Source organism: Molossus molossus, unplaced genomic scaffold (assembly GCF_014108415.1).
Source record: "Molossus molossus isolate mMolMol1 unplaced genomic scaffold, mMolMol1.p scaffold_m16_p_24, whole genome shotgun sequence".
Classification (NCBI taxonomy): Eukaryota; Metazoa; Chordata; class Mammalia; order Chiroptera; family Molossidae; genus Molossus; species Molossus molossus.
Genome location: NW_023425360.1, coordinates 1,941,730 through 1,961,624, shown reverse-complemented (window position 1 = coordinate 1,961,624; position 19,895 = coordinate 1,941,730). Strand labels below are relative to the sequence as shown.

Sequence of the window (19,895 nt, the reverse complement as noted above, 5' to 3'; positions counted from 1 at the left end):
GAGTCAAACCGGGACCGCTCAGTCCACGGGACGACGCTCTGTCCACGGAGCACACCGGCTGGGCTGTACAATTAATTTCTTCTTGGCTTATATGTATAAAAGGGTAAACATTACAATAATAGTGAGTAAAGTTTTTAAATGCCAAGAAAAAGAAGTCCCAACATAATATTAACACATTGATTCCTTTTTTAATTTTTTTATGTGTCTGGTGAGGAATGAAACTCAAGAGGCAGGGAATCAAATATTCTAGTGAGGGTAGGGCCCTTTGTGCGCATGTAGCTTTTCCTGATTATCAGCCCCCAGCCGTATGAGAAGGAACACGCTCCAGTCGATGCGATTTCGTGTTGGAAAGTGAATCAAATATTCTAGTGAGGGTAGGGCCCTTTGTGCGCATGTAGCTTTTCCTGATTATCAGCCCCCAGCCGTATGAGAAGGAGCACGCTCCAGTCGATGCGATTTCGTGTTGGAAAGTGAATCAAATATTCTAGTGAGGGTAGGGCCCTTTGTGCGCATGTAGCTTTTCCTGATTATCAGCCCCCAGCCGTATGAGAAGGAGCACGCTCCAGTCGATGCGATTTCGTGTTGGAAAGTGAATCAAATATTCTAGTGAGGGTAGGGTCCTTTGTGCGCATGTAGCTTTTCCTGATTATCAGCCCCCAGCCGTATGAGAAGGAACACGCTCCAGTTGATGCGATTTCGTGTTGGAAAGTGAATCAAATATTCTAGTGAGGGTAGGGCCCTTTGTGCGCATGTAGCTTTTCCTGATTATCAGCCCCCAGCCGTATGAGAAGGAACAACGCTCCAGTCGATGCGATTTCGTGTTGGAAAGTGAATCAAATATTCTAGTGAGGGTAGGGCCCTTTGTGTGCATGTAGCTTTTCCTGATTATCAGCCCCCAGCCGTATGAGAAGGAACACGCTCCAGTTGATGCGATTTCGTGTTGGGAAGTGAATCAAATATTCTAGTGAGGGTAGGGTCCTTTGTGCGCATGTAGCTTTTCCTGATTATCAGCCCCCAGCCGTATGAGAAGGAACACGCTCCAGTTGATGCGATTTCGTGTTGGAAAGTGAATCAAATATTCTAGTGAGGGTAGGGCCCTTTGTGCGCATGTAGCTTTTCCTGATTATCAGCCCCCAGCCGTATGAGAAGGAACACGCTCCAGTCGATGCGATTTCGTGTTGGAAAGTGAATCAAATATTCTAGTGAGGGTAGGGCCCTTTGTGTGCATGTAGCTTTTCCTGATTATCAGCCCCCAGCCGTATGAGAAGGAGCACGCTCCAGTCGATGCGATTTCGTGTTGGGAAGTCTGTGTCGTCTTCAAAGGTTTACCTCAGACTTGTTTAAATATGAACATGTTTTTATAATGTTTTCTCAAAATTCTGTAGGAAATGAGCATATAGCTTTCTGTCACCAGCCGCTCACTATCTTGAACTTCACTGTTCTCTCTACTGTGTCTGTTCCTCTTGCTCTGGTTGGTTCACCTTCTCCTTACTGATGAAAGCAGAGGTCACAGGTATTGAGAACCAACTGTGCTTTCTTGCTGATATCTGTTAACATCACCCTGGCTTCTCCAAGTCGTAGGTCTGCATTTTGACAGTAATGGAAAGACCCTTTCTGCTGTCTTAGCTCTGCTGTTTGGTGGCTCAGCTCGTTCTGGTTCGGCCTCCTGGCCGTGCTGCTGATCCCCCCGCAGTTGGTACCCCTTCGTTCCATCCGCGGTGCGTTTCCCCTTAAAATGGGCGTTAGAGGGCGCAGCAGAGCACTGTCCGTGACCCGCAGGTACGTTTTGGAGCTATTGTCATATTTTGGGTTAGAGAACAGCTCCTCCTTTTTCGCTCATTAAGGTAATTCAGGATTGATATTTCACTCTTGTTATTCCAAAAGGAATTTTATCTTAGGGTCTATTATCCTAAAAACTGTTTTGTTTTGTTTTTCTTTAGCCACTTGAAATGATCATTTCTAAAGTCTAGGGTCCGTATAGATTAATGCGAGGCCTTTTACTCCCTTGAACTTCCGGGATAATGGGAACTCATATTTCCTTTCCAAATTGCCACCTCTCCTATGTTATCCATTTGGAGTGGCATGTCCTTTGTTTTTTGAAAGGTGTTCGTGGCACCACATGAAGCTAGGGTCAGCTGTTGGCATTTACCAGACTGAAACTCCCAGCAGGCTATTGAGTCACATCTGTTGAGTCAGCCCTCTGTGCCTGTTCACTGATTTCTATGAGGAAGGCGTCACCAGGACCCTGTGTGTGACCAGGCAGTCCTAGGCCAGCCAGTCCCTCGAAATATTCCTTGTCACCCTATCCTTTATCTTGATCCTGGCTGTCTTCGCCTGGCCCTCAGACAGTTCCGGTACATCCCAGGGAGAGATGCATGTCTTACCTCTCAGGACTATTGGCCCTCTTCTCTCTCAAGAACAAAACACGTCTTTGCCTTGCCTCATCCAGGTGCAACTCCCGCTGTGCAAGGCCTCACTGACCCCTGCGAGATGGCGGCTGAGTGTATGTGGGTTGGTTAGCAAACAGTCTCTGTACCCCGACTCTGGTCTGCCTTTAGAGAGAGAGGAAGGGAAACATCAATGAGAGAGAACATCAGTTGGCCGCCTCCTGCATGCCCTCCACTGGGGATTGGGCCCACAACCTGGGCATGTGCCCTGACCGGGAATTAGACACACCGGCTGGGCTGGTCGGCCTTCTTAATACATTTCTCAGAGACCAGCTGGCTCGGACACTCTCTGCCGCACAGAGAGCTGTGTTCAGATTTGATCTGCATTTTTCCCCCCTGAATTGGTTTCACAATTTTTCCCTCCTGCTGCAACTGGAGAACCTCCTCCTAAGTTCATTTTCTCATTTCTTTTGAGGAATTCTCCTGTAGTGATGACCGACCTCTAGTATCCAAATCTGTCAGAACAGTCAGCTCTTCACTTCTCCTGTGGTCTTTTTATCTTAAATTGCCTCCTGTGGCTGGAGAAGGAGTGCGGAGACCTGTTTCGAAGGCCTTTTGTTTCCTGCCTGGTGTTCAGAGGTCTTCTGAGCAGTACCTTGGACTTTGCCGACGGTTGCTTTAACTATCCAACAATTGACACGTGACAAATAAAAAGACAAGTTTAGCCCTGGCCGGTTTGGCTCAGCGGTTAGAGCATCGGCCTGTGGTCCAGGGAGACCCGGGTTCAGTTCCCGCTAAGGGCACGTACCTCGGTTGCAGTTTGTCCCCGGCCCTGGTTGGGTCGTGCGGGTGGCAGCCACTCAATGTGTCCCTTTCACGTTGATGTTTCTCTCTCTCTCTCTGTTTCTCTCTCTCCCTCTGTTTCTCTCTCTCCCTCCCACTCTATCTGAACAAAAAATGGGAAAATGTCCTCGGATGAGGATAAAATAAATAAATAAAAAGACAAGTTTAGGTCTTTCTTTAATTAGCAAAATGAGTTTCCTTAGTTTCTTTTTAAACTTAGCTTATTTTACACAGATTATTTAAACAAGAACTCCTTTTGTAAATGGATAGAATTGCTTATGGCCAAAATGGGAAATTTTGTAGAAAAATAATCTCAAAATCATTTTATCCAATCCCAAGAAAATGATTTTTTTTACTTGCAAGGTCTAATTCCCTAAAGATTTGGTTTGATTATCATATATTACGCATGAAAATTGACTTGGATAGGCTTGAATCAACATCAGAATTGGTTTGTGATTTTGATTGTCATGTAACTAGTAAATCATCTTTTTCATGTTTCTGATCTGTTTTTTTCATTCTTGCTTTTCACTTTCTTTATCTTTGCCAGTAACTTCAGGTATAAAAAATAAAATTTTCTTTTAGACAGTGTTAAAGTTTTAATCACAGCTATAATTATTGTAGTTCTTCCATCTGTTCATAGAGATAAAGGCCTATACTGTTAGAACATATATGCCTTACTGTATTAGAAACATTCTTAGTAGGTATCACTGTTTACTTTTTTGTTGTTGCTGTTAGTCCTCACCCGAGGATATTTTTCCATTGATTTTTTTAGATAGAGTGGAAAGGAGGGAGGGAGGAGAAGGAGGGGGGGAGAGAGAGAAACACTAATGTGTCTACATCGATTGGTTACCTCCCACATGGCCCTGGGGCTTGGCATTGAATCTGCAACCAGGTATGTGCCTTTGACCAGGAATCGAACCTGTGACCCTTGGGTCTACAGGCTGACGCTCTAACTAGTGAGCCAAACTATAAAACCTTGCACTTACCGTGCTAACTAGTGTCTTGTTAAATTAGACTTTGCACCTGATTATTCTGATTTTGTCAGTTTATTACCTTGCCAGCTTCATGTCCAATGTGGCTTTGCTTTCACGCCTTCTGAACCTTGAAGTTGCTGATTAGAAACATTCTTTGTCATAGTAAGAACACAAAGCTGTGAGCAGAACGCGGACACTTCACTAAGGACATCATCCCAGGGTGGGGGCAACTTGTTGACATCTATAAACGCAGCTGAATTGGCCTATACGATAGCCAGCAGCCCACACTCCGCATTATGTCCGCAGCATACTTTATCTCATATTTGGGCAAAGCCCATCTGCATCCTGTCGGCCACATCTGCTTGACTTAGCAGTCTGGTTGCTCTGTGGCGAAAGGAAGAGAGGTTAGGGTGACCTGGTTTGTGAGAATGAGAAGTGACTGCTGGTTTCTCTGTTGTGTTACCAACAGTAACGAAATCCACAAGCGAAAGGAAAATCTTCCTCCTCGAAATGTTACCTATCATTTTCCATTTTCTTTTATAATTTTTGCCCATAATAGTATATTTTGCGTAAATATAATCTCATGGTAGAAGCAGTTTAATGTTCTGCTTTTTACATTTATTATTTATTTTATAAGCATGCTTCTTTTGGCTATTAAGTATTCATAATGTTCATTTTAATCTCTGCATAATATCCTCTCAGTTTGATATGCTATAATTTACTTCCTGTCATTTCCAGATTGGAAATTCACATTGTTTCCTGTTTGTTTACTTTTGGAGAAAACATTGCTGTGAACAGCTGTTTCCTTTCCTAAATTCTGGGGGAAAAAATTAAAAAAACAACATAACTTTAATTGCCAAACTTCTAGCTCTAAAAAATTGTAAAGCCTGCAAACCAATCTGACTGTCTATGATGGAAGAAGGGATGCAGGTACCAGGGTCTGTGATGCCACAAAGTGGGTGGGGAGCATCTGCCCTTGAGCCATATAAGTAAAGCCCGTGAAATCAGTACCAGCTAACGTCACACGCATCACCAAATTAGCCTGACCAAACACAGCAGGCTAATTTTTCAGTTGATAATTTTGCATGGCCTGCAAATGATGTTATAAATATCCAGTGGCCCTCGGCAGAAAGAGAGGTTCCGCACCCTTGCCGTTAAAGAACATACTAGGGCCCTGGCTGGTTTGGTTCAGTGGTTAGAGCGTCGGCCTGCGGTACAGAGAGACCCGGGTTCGGTTCCCGCTAAGGGCGCGTGCCTCGGTTGCAGTTTGTCCCCGGCCCTGGTCGGTCGTGCAGGTGGCAGCCACTCGATGTGTCCCTTTCACATCGATGTTTCTCTCTCTCTCCCTCTCCCTCCCACTCTACCTGAACAAAAAATGGGAAAATGTCCTCGGGTGAGGATAAAAATAAAAAAAAATAAATAAAAGAGCATACTAGGGCCAGTGAAGCCCAGTAATGCTGAGATTGTTTTGAGTTTGGATTTCACAGGAGACCGTGGAGCAAGTTGTTTTTCAGTGGGTCTGAAACGCTAGACAGGATCTGGCTGTGGAGTTGGGCCGAGCGTATGCACGTCAGAGAGACTGCTCCGGGTGGGAGGCTCGCGTGCCGGGGGCAGGGGCCTTGGCTCCGGGCACAGCTCTGCTCCGGGCGCGCTCGGGCCTGGCGGTGGGAGCTGGAGGTGGCTTCTGCCAGTCCCGAGGGCCCGGGTGCAGGCTGAGATATCCGTGACAGGTCTGCGGAAGCAGAGCCTGAGCGGAGCGTTCCCATCTAGTAACCTTTGTGTTGCGTTTTCCCCTGGTGGCTGCCTCCCCGGGGCCTCGCTCACAGCGGGCACACGGTGATCCGTCCTCGAGCGAGTGAGCAGGTGACTGAGGTACAATGGGCAGAGGCTCAGTGGAGGGGTACAGACTATTTTCATTGCGAGGCCACAGGACCAGCAGTCCTTGTTATAGGGCCACATTCATTTCTCAGCGGCCACAGTGGCAGGTTGGAGGGTCTCTGAATGCATCCAGGCCGTGGACACACCTGTCATGAGAGCCAAGTGTATTTGGAAGGTTTTATTATAGCTGTTTTCTTTTGTTCGGTGATCCATCACAATACCCCAGTTTTAGGATTTCGGTGTAGTGGAATTAAAACTGAATGGCTCAAAATTACATGATTAATTATATTTAGTTTTGATTACAATTATTGATCCAAGCCTGCTGGCATGACCCATGAAGGAAGGGGAGGAGCTGCTGGCTTCTGTCCTACCTCTTCATGGTCCGTTTTCTCCAGTTTAATCGATCTTTCTACCAGCCCCCTGCCCCCCCCCCCCCACACACACACTGATGTTTTGTATTTAATAAACCACCTTAAAGTTTTCTTAGAATGAGACAGCCTGACAAATAAAGATCACTCACTCACACATACTAGCTTTAGAGTGGGCCTTTCTCCCCGTGCAGACTCGGGGCGGATAACACACAGCCCAGCGGGATCACTAGTCCATCACGATCGCCGGCTTTTCTCAGAGCTTTCCAGCCACACTGGCGTCGCTGTCACTCCCAGGCCCCTTCCCAGAAGGAAGGAGGGAATCGTGGCGGTTTCAATAGGAAAGCAGGGTCTTGTCCCAGAAAGACGGGAGGCATTTAGACTGGAAAAGGAGGCCGGAATGCTGTCTTCAGGAAGGCTGACCAGCCCCGGTCGGTTTGGCTCAGCGGTTAGAGCGTCGGCCTGTGGTCCAGAGAGACCTGTGTTCGGTTCCCGCTAAGGGCACGGACCTCGGTTGCAGTTTGTCCCCGGCCCTGGTTGGTCGTGCGGGTGGCAGCCACTCGATGTGTCCCTTTCACGTCGATGTTTTTCTCTCTCTCTCTCCCCCTCCCTCCCTCCCTCCCTCCCTCCCTCCTACTCTATCAGAACAAAAAATGGGAAAAAAAGAAGAAGAAGAAGGCTGATCTGTGGAACTGTGGCTACACCTGTTCCATATGGTAAAAACTGGGACTAGAAATGGTTAGAAACTTCAGGGGGACTGATTTGGGGCTCAGGACTTGTCTCCAGTAAGGCTAAGAATGGAGTGGGCTGCCAGGGAGGGAGTCAGCTGTAGACGTGTGCGTGCCGTGTCAGGGGCGATTGTGGTAGAGCTTGTGACCAGAAGTCCCCTTCCAACCCACTGCTCTGTGATGCTGTGACAGATTTCTAGAATGAATGACGGGAAGCGACTGTTTAGAACTGGGAAGTGGAGTCACCTTTTGCAACAGGGGAATGTATTCTATCTGGACCTGTTGAATGTAAGAGAATGTTGGACTCCATGGTGGGGAGGCCCCCGGTCACTGTGAATGTGGGTTTGAAGCTCTCGTGAGAGGCTTGGCTGAGAACAGTCTCAGGAGTGCCCGGCATAAAATTAGTAATTTAAACCACACAAATGATCAACGAATTGGCTCTCTACGGGGAGAGTTTGTTGAGAGAAGAGGTCAGGGCCTCAAGGGACGCTCTTAGGAAGAAGCTACGCCTTTAAGAATCAGTGAAGGGAAAGGTGAGAGATTTAAACGATCTGAAGAAAAACGAGGGTGTGGAGAAAGGGGCTCTGGTGCACTGCTGGGGGGTGCAGACTGGGGCAGCCACCATGGAAATCAGTATGGTGTTTCCTCAGATAATTAAAGATGAAATTCTAGGAATATGTCCTAAGAAGCCTCAGACACCCATCAGGAAGAACCTGTGCACCCCTGTGTTCATAGCAGCCCTATGTACAATAGCTGAGACTAGAAACAGCCCGTGTCCATCAGTAGATGAGTGGATGAAAGAGCTGTGGTACGTGGACACGATGTACATATACACAATGTACTATGCAGCTGTTAGAAAGAAAGATCTCTTACCCTTTGAGACACCATGGAGGGACCTGGAGAGTATCATACTAAGCGAAATAAGCCAGTCAGAGAAAGACAAGTACCGCACGATCTCACTTATTTGTGGAGTATAATGAGCACAATAAACTGACCAACAGAGCAAATCCAGGACATGGAATTAGGAAACAGACCGACAAACCTCGGGGGGGGAGGGGAGACACCAGAGAACGTGCATGGTGACCAGTGGGCCTGGACAGCAGCGCACTGAAGGGGGAGCACAGGTGGGCAGGGAGGAGGGAGTCAGTGGGGAGAGAGGAGGGACATCTGCAACACGTTAAGAAATAAAGACAGCCCTGGCCGGTTTGGCTGAGCGGTTAGAGCATCGGCCTGCGGACCAGAATCCTGGGTTCAGTTCCCACTAAGGGCACGCACCTCGGTCGCGGTTGGTCCCCGGCCCTGGTTGGGGTCGTGTGGGTGGCAGCCACTCGGTGTGTGTCTCGCACATTAACGTGTCTCTTTCTCTCTTCCTCCCTCTCTCCCTCTCTATCTGAAGATAAATGCAAAAATGTCCTCAGGTGAGGATAAATAAATAAATAACGATAAATTAAATCTAAAAAAAGAAAAAGTTAAAAGCCAAAAAAAAAGAGAATTGCTCAAGTAAAGGGAAGCCACCCAGTGAGGACAGGGGCTGAAGGGAGGGCGGTGTGGTGGCCGGAAGAGGCGGAGTCCACGGGGCGCCTCTCAGTCCTGGTGTAATTTTTAATGTGTTCTTAGGGAACCCTGGCCAGGAGGAAGGCCCATTACAGAGGTGTTTTATTTTTATTCTTAAGGCCTTGTGCCAGGAGGGGTTTCCTCCCTTTGTTTCCCTTTATCTCCCTGGTCACCATCACAGAGGGAAATCGGAGTCAGAGACAAAGGTCTGGGAGTCAGCCACCTTTGCTGTGTCCTCAGTTCCCAGGTAGAAACAAACAAGGTGAGTGGCAGGCACCAGGCCCTCAGGTGCCCTGTCACTTAGGGGGAGGAGTCAGCTGGTCGCTGTGGTAGTCACAGGAGACTCCCTGGCTGCTTCGCTGGACATTTCTAAGGATACTGTATTCACAGACCACTTATGTAATTAATTCTTTCCTAAAGCGTGTTGTGCGGAAGGAGAGTGTCCGCTGCTGCCGGATGCTCCTCAGTGTCTGCGATGTTCCGTCCTCCGCGTGGCTCTCTGGTGGGCAGGACCCTCCCGAGCACCCGCGGGCAGGGGGTGCCTCGTCCGGAGTGTGAGGCAGATGGTGAAGGTGAAGAGGTGTCAGCCAAGGGAGTTTGCTAGAATTCTTGTGATGTGGTGGTTGGAATTGTTACCAGACGTTCGTTGCAAAGACCATCAGTTTTCATGGAATGAAACTCATACTTGTGCCACTTAAGTATTGACAGGTGTTTTGTTTTTTTAATATGATCAAGCATATAAATATGTGTAGCTTTAATTTTTAGTGTAAAAATGTCATGCCAGTTGCTTTTCACAATGTCTCGTAATTATTGAGTTCTCTTGATATTTACAAAACCCAGGCACACTCGTCTCATTGGATTCACACCCAAAGGGCTCGTGGGTGAGGTGCATTGAAAACCTGAGTCTTCTGTGTGAGATGATTGGCTTTGGGTAGTGCACTTTGGGGTGATTTCACTGTTTGTTTGTAATTTTTCTATAATTGTCATGCTTTACTTTTTTTTGTTTTTTGTGTTTCTTTGTTTTGTTGTTGTTGTTGTTGTTGTTGTTCAGATAGAGGGGGACAGAGAGAGAGAGAAACATCGACGTGAAAGGGACACATCGAGTGGCTGCCACCCGCACGACCCAACCAGGGCCAGGGACAAACCGCAACTGAGGTACATGCCCTTAGCGGGAACCGAACCCGGGTCTCTCTGGACCGTAGGCCGACGCTCTAACCGCTGAGCCAAACCGGCCAGGGCTACTTTTTAAATAAACACTTAAAAATGTCCATACTTTTGTAAACCAGCATTATTGGGAACAGACTTACCCACACTAGCAGACTGCTCCGGGGCCTGTCGGGAAGCGTGAGTGTGCGGCTTGATGAACTTAGGACCTTGCGTTGCAGGTCGGGTCTACGCGGTCCTGTCGAAGAGAGAAGGGCGTGTGCTGCAAGAAGAGATGAAGGAGGGCACAGACATGTTCATCATCAAGGCCGTGCTGCCCGTGGCCGAAAGCTTCGGCTTCGCTGACGAGATCAGGAAGAGGACCAGTGGCCTGGCCAGCCCGCAGCTGGTGTTCAGCCACTGGGAGGTAAGGACCTCAGTCCCCCGTTTCTCCCTCCTCTGCGGCCCGGCTTCCTACCGGTGACGCCAAGAGCAGCAAGTACAGCTCCCCGGGCCATGTGGCCTTGGGTGGCGCTGCTCTGTCAGAGGGACAGGAGGAGCAGACGGTCTCCATCCATCCAGACTGAGAGCCTCAGGCTACAGGGGGCCCCTCACACGCACACTCGCCCCGACACACCTGCCTGTTCCTTCTTTTTATTGATGCAAAATTTCAAACAGAACATTTCATTCCCTCCCCCCCGATGTATTGTAGATTTTTAAAAGAAAGTCCCAGACATTTTTGAAAGTAAAACTTGAAGGAACTTTTTTCCTGAGGAAAGCTACTTCTAGCATTTAGAAGGGAACCTTATCTGTAGTCAAAAGTGAAAACTTCGCAGACCCACGTTGCTGGGGGGAGAGGGAAGGTTGGGAAACACGTGGTTTTTAACGTGGGGGAAATCACATCGAGGGACAGGCCGGCCAGCCTTCCTGAGCAGACCCTAAGGAGAGGCAGAAGCTGACAGCTGGGGAGGAGGGCAGTGCGCGGGGTGCACGTGAGAGCCGGTGGTGAAGGGACAGGGCATCCGCAGAAACAACTGGTAATGCTTCAAGGCAAGGCTGAGGTCAGGAGTAGAATTTCTAAACTGCAGGATGTGATTAGAAAGGTGTGGAGAGAGCAGTCCTGCTGTCACCGTGTGCAGGTGACGTAGCTTCACGCTCTGCACGCTCACCGTGGAGGACCGTGGTCAGTGGAGGGAGCACCAACCCGTGTCAGGGCTCTGGTCCAGTGCCAGCTCTGCCGCTCGTCTCGGCAGATCGCAGCCGCCCTGAGTTTGCTCCGTCCCTGAGGCGAAGTACTGGGTGTCTGACCTCCGGCCTTCGCGGTGCTGGCGTCTCGCCGGCTCAGGCTGTGCGGCGCGCGGGCTGGTCCCAGCGGGGCCTCGCACCAGCAGCGGCACTCTTTCTGTCTTTCTTTCTGTCTGTCTGTCTTTCTTTTTTTTAGTCCTCACCCGAGGACTTTTTTTTTTTTTTTCATTTTTTGATACTTTGTTCAGATAGAGTGAGAGGGAGAGTGAGAGAGAGAAACATCGATGTAAAAGGGACACATCGAGTGGCTGCCACTCGCACGACCCAACCAGGGCCGGGGACAAACTGCAACCGAGGTCCGTGCCCTTAGTGGGAACCGAACCCGGGTCTCTCTGGACCGCAGGCCGACGCTCCAACCGCTGAGTCAAACCGGCCAGGGCCCGGCACTCTTTCTAAATGTCACTGGAGCAGAGCTCGTGGCTTGGCTCCCATGCGGAGCTGTTCTGATTTCTCTCCCTCTCTTCTGCCAGATCGGTCCCTGTCTCTAGAACACTTTAAATGAGCTGTTTAAATTTAGATAATAACGTGGAGTGGGAATAATTAAGAGAGAACTTTCTTTTTAAAGTGAATTTTGCAGTCAAGTGAATCTGCAAAGTAAAGAATGGCGACACTAGCCCTGGCCGGTTGGGCTCAGCAGATCAGAGAGGCCCGGGTTCGGCTCCCGCTAAGGGCATGTACCTCAGTTGCGGTTTGTCCTCAGCCACGGTTGAGGTTGTGTGGGTGGCGGCCACTCCATGTGTCTCTCATGTCAATGTTTCTCTCTCTTCCCTCCTCTCTCTCTTCTGCTCTATCTGAAGATAAATGCAAAAATGTCCTCGGGTGAGGATAAAAAAAAAAGAATGATGACACCAGAAAAATTGACTTTGGACCAAGGAAGTTTAATCTTAATTGTGTCTGCTTCTCCTTTAAAAAAGTCACATTCTTCATCCTTGATAGAACTAACATTAATGCTGTTCTGATTTCATTTACATAATTTTTTTGTCAGTACAAATTACATTTTAACAGTGATTTACTTTGAAATTTTTCTTGCATTTTCTATCTTTGTCTAGAAATGAAATGGTGTTTTTGATGGTTTTTTTGGCTTATATCTGAATACCTATCATTGCTGTATTTTGTTATGTGGAAAACATCTCCAAAATATTTAAGTTATTTGCTAATCCCCAAGCTTATGGGTAGTAATTTTCCAGTTATTCCAACCTCTAGCTCTTTGGTTTTGGTTTTTGGCACTCAACTTGTGTGTAAGAACTCACACCAGTAAGATATACAGGAATGGTAACGTCATCGTTATCGGGAGGAGTGTATATCGGAATTCATGTGTTTGTTTGTGTGTTTAAAATACCTCATCATGTTACAGTCGGTCTTGTCCTTGAAGGTGATTTTATAAAGCAGAGTGGCCCAGATAAGGCAGGAGATTCTCTGAGTCTGGGCAGCAGAGTCCAGGCGCTCTGTCTCGCTGCCTTTCTCAGCCCTCGGCTCCCACTGATGGCCAGAGCGGCCGTCTCGCCTCCCGCCGTCACCTCTGCGTCCTGGCCGGCAGGGACCGGAAGTGGGGAGGCGGGCACACACCTTCCCCGTAAGCACGCAGACTGGGTGCTACGCCAGTCGCCAGTCCTGCAGCACAGCTGACACGGCCCCGACGAGGAGGCCGGGGGGTGCAGCCCTCACCTGGGTCAGGTGCCCTGCCACCTGCTTGGTAAATGGATGTCCTGGAGTATAGTCATGTCCGTCATGGACACGCTTCTGCGCTGCATTCAGCAGAGCTGAGCCGCTGTGACAAGGCCGTCTCCGTGCCTGCGATCTAAAACGTGCGCCGTCTGGATCTTTGTGGAAAACTGTCCACCCTCCACTCTCCAGGCCACTCCCAAACCGAGGGGCCTTGTGTGTCCACCAGGATGACCTCTTACCAAAGGGAAAGGACAGAATGGATATTTAGGATCAAATAGTGTAAAAACAGCAAGCTTTACCAAGTAGGCAGTCTTTGTTCATTTGAAAACCATGATGATTTTTCACTCTCTCTCTCAAAATGAAATAAAATAAAGGTGAAAACTAATCTTACATACTTAGTTTTTAAAATATAGTTTCTGGCTCAGTTATAGCTTGTTATTAAAAATTAGTCTCTTAATAAATACCTGTGGGGAAGGCGCAGTCGCTTGCCCAGCTCTGCGCCGCCTCCTCGTCCCCTCGCCGCCCCGTGGCCTTCCCACAGCGCCACAGCTCGCAAAGTCTGCGAAACGACATTGTAATGAAATGTCAGCGATCCGGTATTTTCTGGCTGTCTCGGGTCTTCCCCCATCGTTAGGTTTAGAAATAACACAGTTGTTGAGAGCTGGCTTCTCACTCCGAGGACCTTTTCCATTGGTGCTCCACCACACCATGTAATTTACAATCAAGAGCTTTTGACAGAAAGTGCTTCAAAAAAATAGAGAAAATAAAATTGCAGGCATTTTCCACGAGGAAACCTTTGAAGTCAGCAATCTCATGATTTCTCTTTCTATGTTTGACCTTCTGTGAAAAAGGGAGAAAAGGAGCTAATAACAAGCGCAGAAGGAAAACTGTGCCAACCCCTGCCGTTCTACACGTATGTCAGCACAACCTCAAGATCAGCTGTTCAGCTCGGAGGTTACTCAGGGTGGGCTGAAGTCCACGCAGGGGAGGAAGAAGTGACACAGAGCATTGAAGAAGTTTGTTTCCGCCGCGGTGGTTCCCACCTGCTGGCTGTAATCATGGTGAAAGTTGGGCAAAAAGTGAAATAGAGCCCCCAAAGCATTGTCCTTCTAGGCTTCTTTTAAAATGCCCAGGCTAACAGCGAGCTAGCACTCGGGCGCCTTCCTCCCTGGGAACTGGCATCGGATCCGACTGCGCTCTCACTGTCGGCAGACGGATTCTGGGCGAGCCCGTCAGCCAAGGGCACCTTTCCTCCAGACCGTTAGCAGGCTCTGCTCTGCTCTGCTCTGCTCTGCAGCCTCGAGGGGCCTGTCCGTTGTAGCACAACCTGGATGACCTTCGGGGTCACCTTTTGGTGCGTCAGTAAGGAAATGCCACACGCGCTTGATGGGGCCAGGGGTTCCTCCGTCTTCTGTCCTGAGCGTCCAGTTGGCATGTGGAGGCCCAGGGCTTCAGGACGTCCGCAGAGACGCAGGGCCGTGCGGTGAAGACAGCATCTGGGCAGACGGCACGAGGGGGGGCTCCAGCCGGTCTCAGAGGAGCCCCTGGCAGCTGGAGCTGAGTGCAGAACGCGTCCTGCAGTCCTGGGAAAAGACCGAGCACATGTCAGGAGTATATGCCAGAGGCCCAGACAAAATTGGATTCTTTTGAAACTCCTGGGTCTTATATTTTTGAAACAGGGACTCTGGTCTTAAATTGGACAGTCTGAGTCTGGTGTCTCTCAACCAACACCTCATTTATTTCTCCTTATAAAATTTGTCACTTTTTTTTTTTTTTGTCACTTAACAGGACTAAATTATTCACCACTGCCACTCAGACCTGCAGAGAAAGTGCAGCTTCTTTATACTCTGTGGTGGGCTCACTGTCCCGCTGGTTTGGGGAGGGCGCCAGGATCCACCTTAAAACCAGTGTCTTGGCGCGTAGCTGGTCTTTGCGTGTGACTGCCCGCGTAATGGCCATTCCATTTCTTCCCCGCCCCGCCGAGCAGGAGGCTTCCGTGACTGTGCGGTGGGGGTAGGCCTCAGCCGCACCCCACGCCCCGCGGGACCTCCCTGCTCTTGGCCGTGAGTGACTCGTCCGGTCCGGTCCCGTGTGGCACTCGAGCAGCACCTACCTGTCTCAGGAATCTCGTGGCAAGCACTTGTCTCCAGCCACAAAATCCCTACCCCCAGCTGCCTTTGTCCTGCCGCAGGCTCGGCCAGCCCCTCAGCACCTCCACATCCTTTCCGCGGGGTGTGGGAGCATGGGGCCAGCAGAGCCGCCCATTGCTCTGGAGCCTTGTCCGGTTTCTCCGAGGGTCACAGGCTCTGCCTGCACAGGTGTCAGGTGTTCAGGAGGAAGGGGAGAAAATAGCCATTTGTAATAATAAGCTGAGCCTTCCGTGACCAAGGCAGGTATGTAGCCGCTCATTTCACATATGTTCACCCAGCATACACTAGGGGTGCCTGCCCTCAAAGAAGACAGGCGTCCGTCTCTTCCTGTGCAGAGCGAAGGCCCCGGCGCAGGGAGAACAGGGCGCAGGGCCCGGCAGAGGGTCCAGAGCAAGGCCTCGCTCTGCACGTGAGTCTGCACCACCTACCGGCGGGCCCCGGCGGGCAGGCCGACCGCTGGGCCTGCAGGTGGTGAGGGCTGTGTGAGCGCTCCCGGGACAGCCCTGTGTCCCTCTGGCCGTCGGCGAGTGGCCAGGACAGAGCAGAGGAGTGACAGGCTTGGGCAGGGCGGGGGGGGTTGCTGCTGCGTCTGCCTCTGGGGTAAAGCTCAGAGTCGTCAAGAATGGGTTTGACGTGTGCTGGTCTTTGCTGGGGACAAAGGCAAATTTAATGAAGACTGAAACGCAAATATATTCTATTGAAAGAGAGGGAGAGTTTTTATATTATTCAAAATCAATAGTTTTTTTCTTCCTGAGTGGTACGTAAAGGCTGTACAAGGAAAAATCACACACGTTGCAAGTTCTGTTGGGTCCACTTCCATTAGTTCATCCCCCGTTTTCATGGTTACTGTTCCTCCAAGCGACTCTCGTTGTTCACTTTTATTCTTCAGCAAAGACTGTGTGAATTGGCATTTGGAGTGAAAGTGTAGCGGCCTAATCTAGCACGTTCTGTCACCTTCTTTTCCAAGGTCATCCCCAGCGACCCCTTCTGGGTGCCCACCACGGAGGAGGAGTACTTGCACTTCGGGGAGAAGGCCGACTCTGAGAACCAGGCCCGGAAGTACAGGGACGCGGTGCGGAAGCGCAAGGGCCTCCACGTGGCAGAGAAGATTGTGGAGCACGCCGAAAAGCAGAGAACCCTCAGCAAGAACAAGTAGCTGCTGTTGGTGGGTTCTCTGTTTCTGATCAGTAAGACGGCCCCTGCCCCCCGGGGCTGACCCTGGAACACTTGTTTCTGCTGCAGCATCTCTGTGCGTCCATGTCAGTAAAATCGACCCACACAAGTGCTCGAGAGGGGACATTCGAGAGCACGTGTCCCAAGTGGTTTTTAATTGATTCTGGTGTGAGGCAAGACGTGACCGTGATTGTCACGGTGGAGACGTCACCACCTCTGTGTGACCCGTGACCGTGAGCGTGCGGGCAGCATCTCTACGCTGAGCAGCCGCGCCCCTGCCTGTCATCAGGTCACACTTCCCTTAGTCGTAAACAGCCCATCGTTCCCCGTCCAGTCCCTGCGCTCAGCGTCGTCCGGAGAGACCGCGTGCTCGAGAGACCAGCCACCTTGAATTAGCTCAGCCGAGTCACTGTCACAGCCGACCCAGCTCAGAGTTCACTTGTCTAGAGAGCAATGCGGTGTTCATTGGGCAGCCTCCAAACCTGATTTCATGTTCCCTCCTAGATCCATCGCTCATATCTCAGTAAGTGTTCATGACAGTTACACTCGATACCTTTTTCTTTAAAAAAAGTAAATTTTTATAATGTTCTTGGCTATTTCTTCTTAGCCCTCCTAAAAGGATATTAGCTAATGTGACAAGATCATTGCCCTTATTGTAGCTCTTATTCCAAAATCTCAGTTGCCTCGTTCAGGGAGATCCACATATAAGGGAATAAGTGCACGTCAGTCAAAAATAGATTTTGTAATTTTTGACATTTAATAATTTTTACAGGCACTTATAACAAAAAGGATTCTTTTTCAAAACTCATAAAATGATCAAACCAGACCTTGTTTTTGGAATGTTTTTAATGTGTGTTTTGTTTTTTCCCCCAATAAACTAGGTTATTCTTAATGCTAGCTGTAGGCATCTTAACTTTACTCTTGAGAGCTCTGCATAGCTGGTCAGATCTACTTAACCCAGACTGTGGGGACAGTGTAGCGGATAACTCACGGTCTCGAGTTTACCGGTACTGATGTCTGGATCAGTCTAGGGAAGCTCTCCCACGCACTGGTCATCGGAGAACTCGGGTCACGTAGGAAGCGCCAACACTTCGATTTATAGCATTTGTAAGGAACGTCGTTCAGAGTGCCAGATGTGCTATTAAAGGTGTGGGGGGGCATCTGTAACAAAAATTAATTAATAAAAATTGACCCCCCCAAAAAATGTTTTTAGACTCTACACTCTGTCAGCAAGCGCTGCACTTGGTGGAGGAGAGCAGGGCCCGGAGGAGGGCCCCCTGCAGTCTGCTGGGCAGGTGTGCTGGCGGGGCGATGGCACGTCCCGTTGACGGAGTGCCTCTCCCCTCTCCGAGTGTAGGAGACCGTAGTGACGATGCAGTGCCCGTGGAGAGGCAGGCCAGGGGATGCAGCTGATCTGCATGTGAGTGGTCTGCCCGCTGGTCATTCGTAAGGGGACCCCAGTCACTGACACTGTCCTCACTCCCTGCCCCAGGGCCACGCCCTGACCCTCACCCCCTGTGCTGAACTCGGTGGAAGTGAGCCAAGTTCTCGTTCCCAGCACGGGTGGGAGGGTCCTTCTCCTACAGCAGGGGTGGCTTCTTGCAGCTGCAGAGGGGCCTCGGACAGTGGGGTGGCTGGGTTGAGGACGCCACAAGACCACACCCCTCGCCCTGGAGGGTTCTCTGCATGGAAGTTCAGGAGCAACTGCCCTGCTCACGGACAGGCAGCGGCATCATCAGCACACTGCCCTTTCCCAGCCAGCCTCGGCCCAGGGGGGCAGGGAGGCCGGGAAGGGCCTGTCGCCTGGGTCAGAATTTCCGTGGACCTGAGTGGAAATACCCATTTCCTGTTCTGACCCTGTTCTGACCCTGGCGTATTGAGACAGACATGTAGGTAGGTGGATGGATAGGTAGAATGTATGTGTGTACAGGGAGGAGTATTGATCCTCGAGCATGAAGTAGGGAGAAGGAAACCTGGGGCCTGGTAAAGTGGAGCTCACAGCGGGGTCCTGCCTCCCATCCGGCCACACTCCTGGCGGCCCTGCCCCGGCTGCACACGAGCAGGTCGCAGGCGAGGTTGCCGGATCCGTGTCAGGGTCGGAGGCGGCATCGCAGCCGAAGCGCAGGCACCCCCGCTGTCCAAGGCCGAAGCAGGATCCCTCCGCTGCTCGCCCGGGCCTGGGGGGCTGGGGTTGGGTTCAGGATCACGTCGTTAGCCTGGGGGCTTCTACATCTTGGCCCGTCCTTTGGACCTGGCTGAGATTTTGTCTGGGTCGGGTTCGTGGCCAAAGGTTTAACAGCTCTGTGCTGTCCCGGATTTCTCCGAAGGAAACGGCCTTGAATGCCCACTTGAAAGGTCTCTTTACCACAGCCCCTCCACCCGACAGCCATCCCCGCACAGACCCGGCACCTTCTCTGCCAGAGCCCGGCTCCGGCCCAGCCAGCCCCTGACGGCCGACTCCTCGGCGGTGCCTGTTCCTCCCCCTTTCCAGGAGCAGGGGCACGTGGGGATGCATCATGGAGGAGCGCGTGTGGCGCTTCCCGGGCGCCCGCCTGCCTGGGGGCGGCTCAGCGGAAGGAGCTTGAGTAGCAGGGCTCGGGCTCTGCCGCCGGTCTCAGCCGCAGCCAGGGGCAGGGAAGCCCGGAGCCGTCTAGGAAGGTGAGCACTCCAGGGCTGCGGGGGAGCCTGCGCGGAGGCGGAGCTGACCCCCGATCAGTCCCTTGGAAACCTCTGGCTCGAGGCCTGGTCGAGCTGCGGGGTCCCCCTGCAGGGCTCCTGGGGCTGTGAGGAAGGGAAGCCATAGGCGCGGGGGACAGGAACAGGCACCGCCCTGGACCAGACCCTGCAGGCGCAGCCGGGGTGTGCCAGGCCCTGGCAAGGGACCTGGGAGGGAGGGAGGGACATTTGGTCAACCCGGCTCCTGCTCTGAGGCTTACCTGTTGCACCCCCAGCTTCGGGCTGTCACTTATATTGATAGTAGTTCTGAGGTTGCCCCCGAACAATTTCTCGTACGGAAGGCCCGAAAATGGCACCCTGAAAACCACCTCCTCTCTCAGTCCTAAGGTCTGAGCAGGCCGACCTCACCGTGCCTGTGTGGCGCAGACCGGGACAAGCGTGTGCTTCGCTGGGTGGACGCAGCGCAGCGGAGGCCTAGGAGGTCCCGGTGCTGCCTAGGAGCCTGGAGTGTACCCATGAAGCTCAGGGTGTGGGCACAGCCCTCATTCCTAGGCCGCCGGGATGCACGCCCGCAGCCACAGCGACTTCCCTCGACACTGACCTAAAATTACACGTTTCACTGCTGGCCCTTTGTATTAGCGGCGCCGTGACTTACCCGGGAACACGCACACTATTTCTCTTCCCTGTGACTTGAAGTAAAATTCGGCCTCATTTGAATGGTGCCAACTTCCTTCCACCTTGGACGGTAGATACAGAAGTTCCTACGTGTGTTCAAATGCGAACACGTTTGTTTTAGTGTTTGGCACTAAAAGTTCAAGGAGGAGACGAAGCCAAACGTTTATGTAACTTGAAAAAGAGCACCTATGTGGTGTCCACTCTGGACAGCGCCGGCGGGCTGGGGAGCAAGGGATCTGTCTTTCAAACCCAGCAGGGGCAAGAAAGGGAAGAGCCACGGAGAGACCGAGGGGCTTGTGAATGTGCCTTCAGGACAGAGGAGTGGGCTGGACTGCAGAGTCCTTTCAACATCAAACTCCAATGTTTGCTTGTTTTA

General features: G+C 50.8%; 1 protein-coding gene across 2 annotated transcripts in view; it reads left to right on the top strand.

Annotated features, from left to right (window-relative positions):
• EFL1 (elongation factor like GTPase 1) overlaps positions 1 to 17,542 on the top strand; it is a 77,854-nt gene extending 60,312 nt beyond the window's left edge. The window contains exons 18-20 of one of the 2 annotated variants that reach the window (XR_004961473.1): positions 10,118 to 10,302; positions 15,963 to 16,691; positions 17,526 to 17,542. Coding sequence is in view for 1 of the 2 variants with exons in the window: in XM_036277915.1 (XP_036133808.1) it covers positions 10,118 to 10,302; positions 15,963 to 16,151 (374 nt within the window). In the remaining variant the exon portion in view is untranslated. Of the gene's footprint in view, positions 1 to 10,117; positions 10,303 to 15,962; positions 17,320 to 17,525 lie in introns of those variants that run through there. The other variant, XM_036277915.1, reaches the window with a different exon arrangement.
• The last annotated feature ends 2,353 nt before the right edge of the window (positions 17,543 to 19,895 follow it).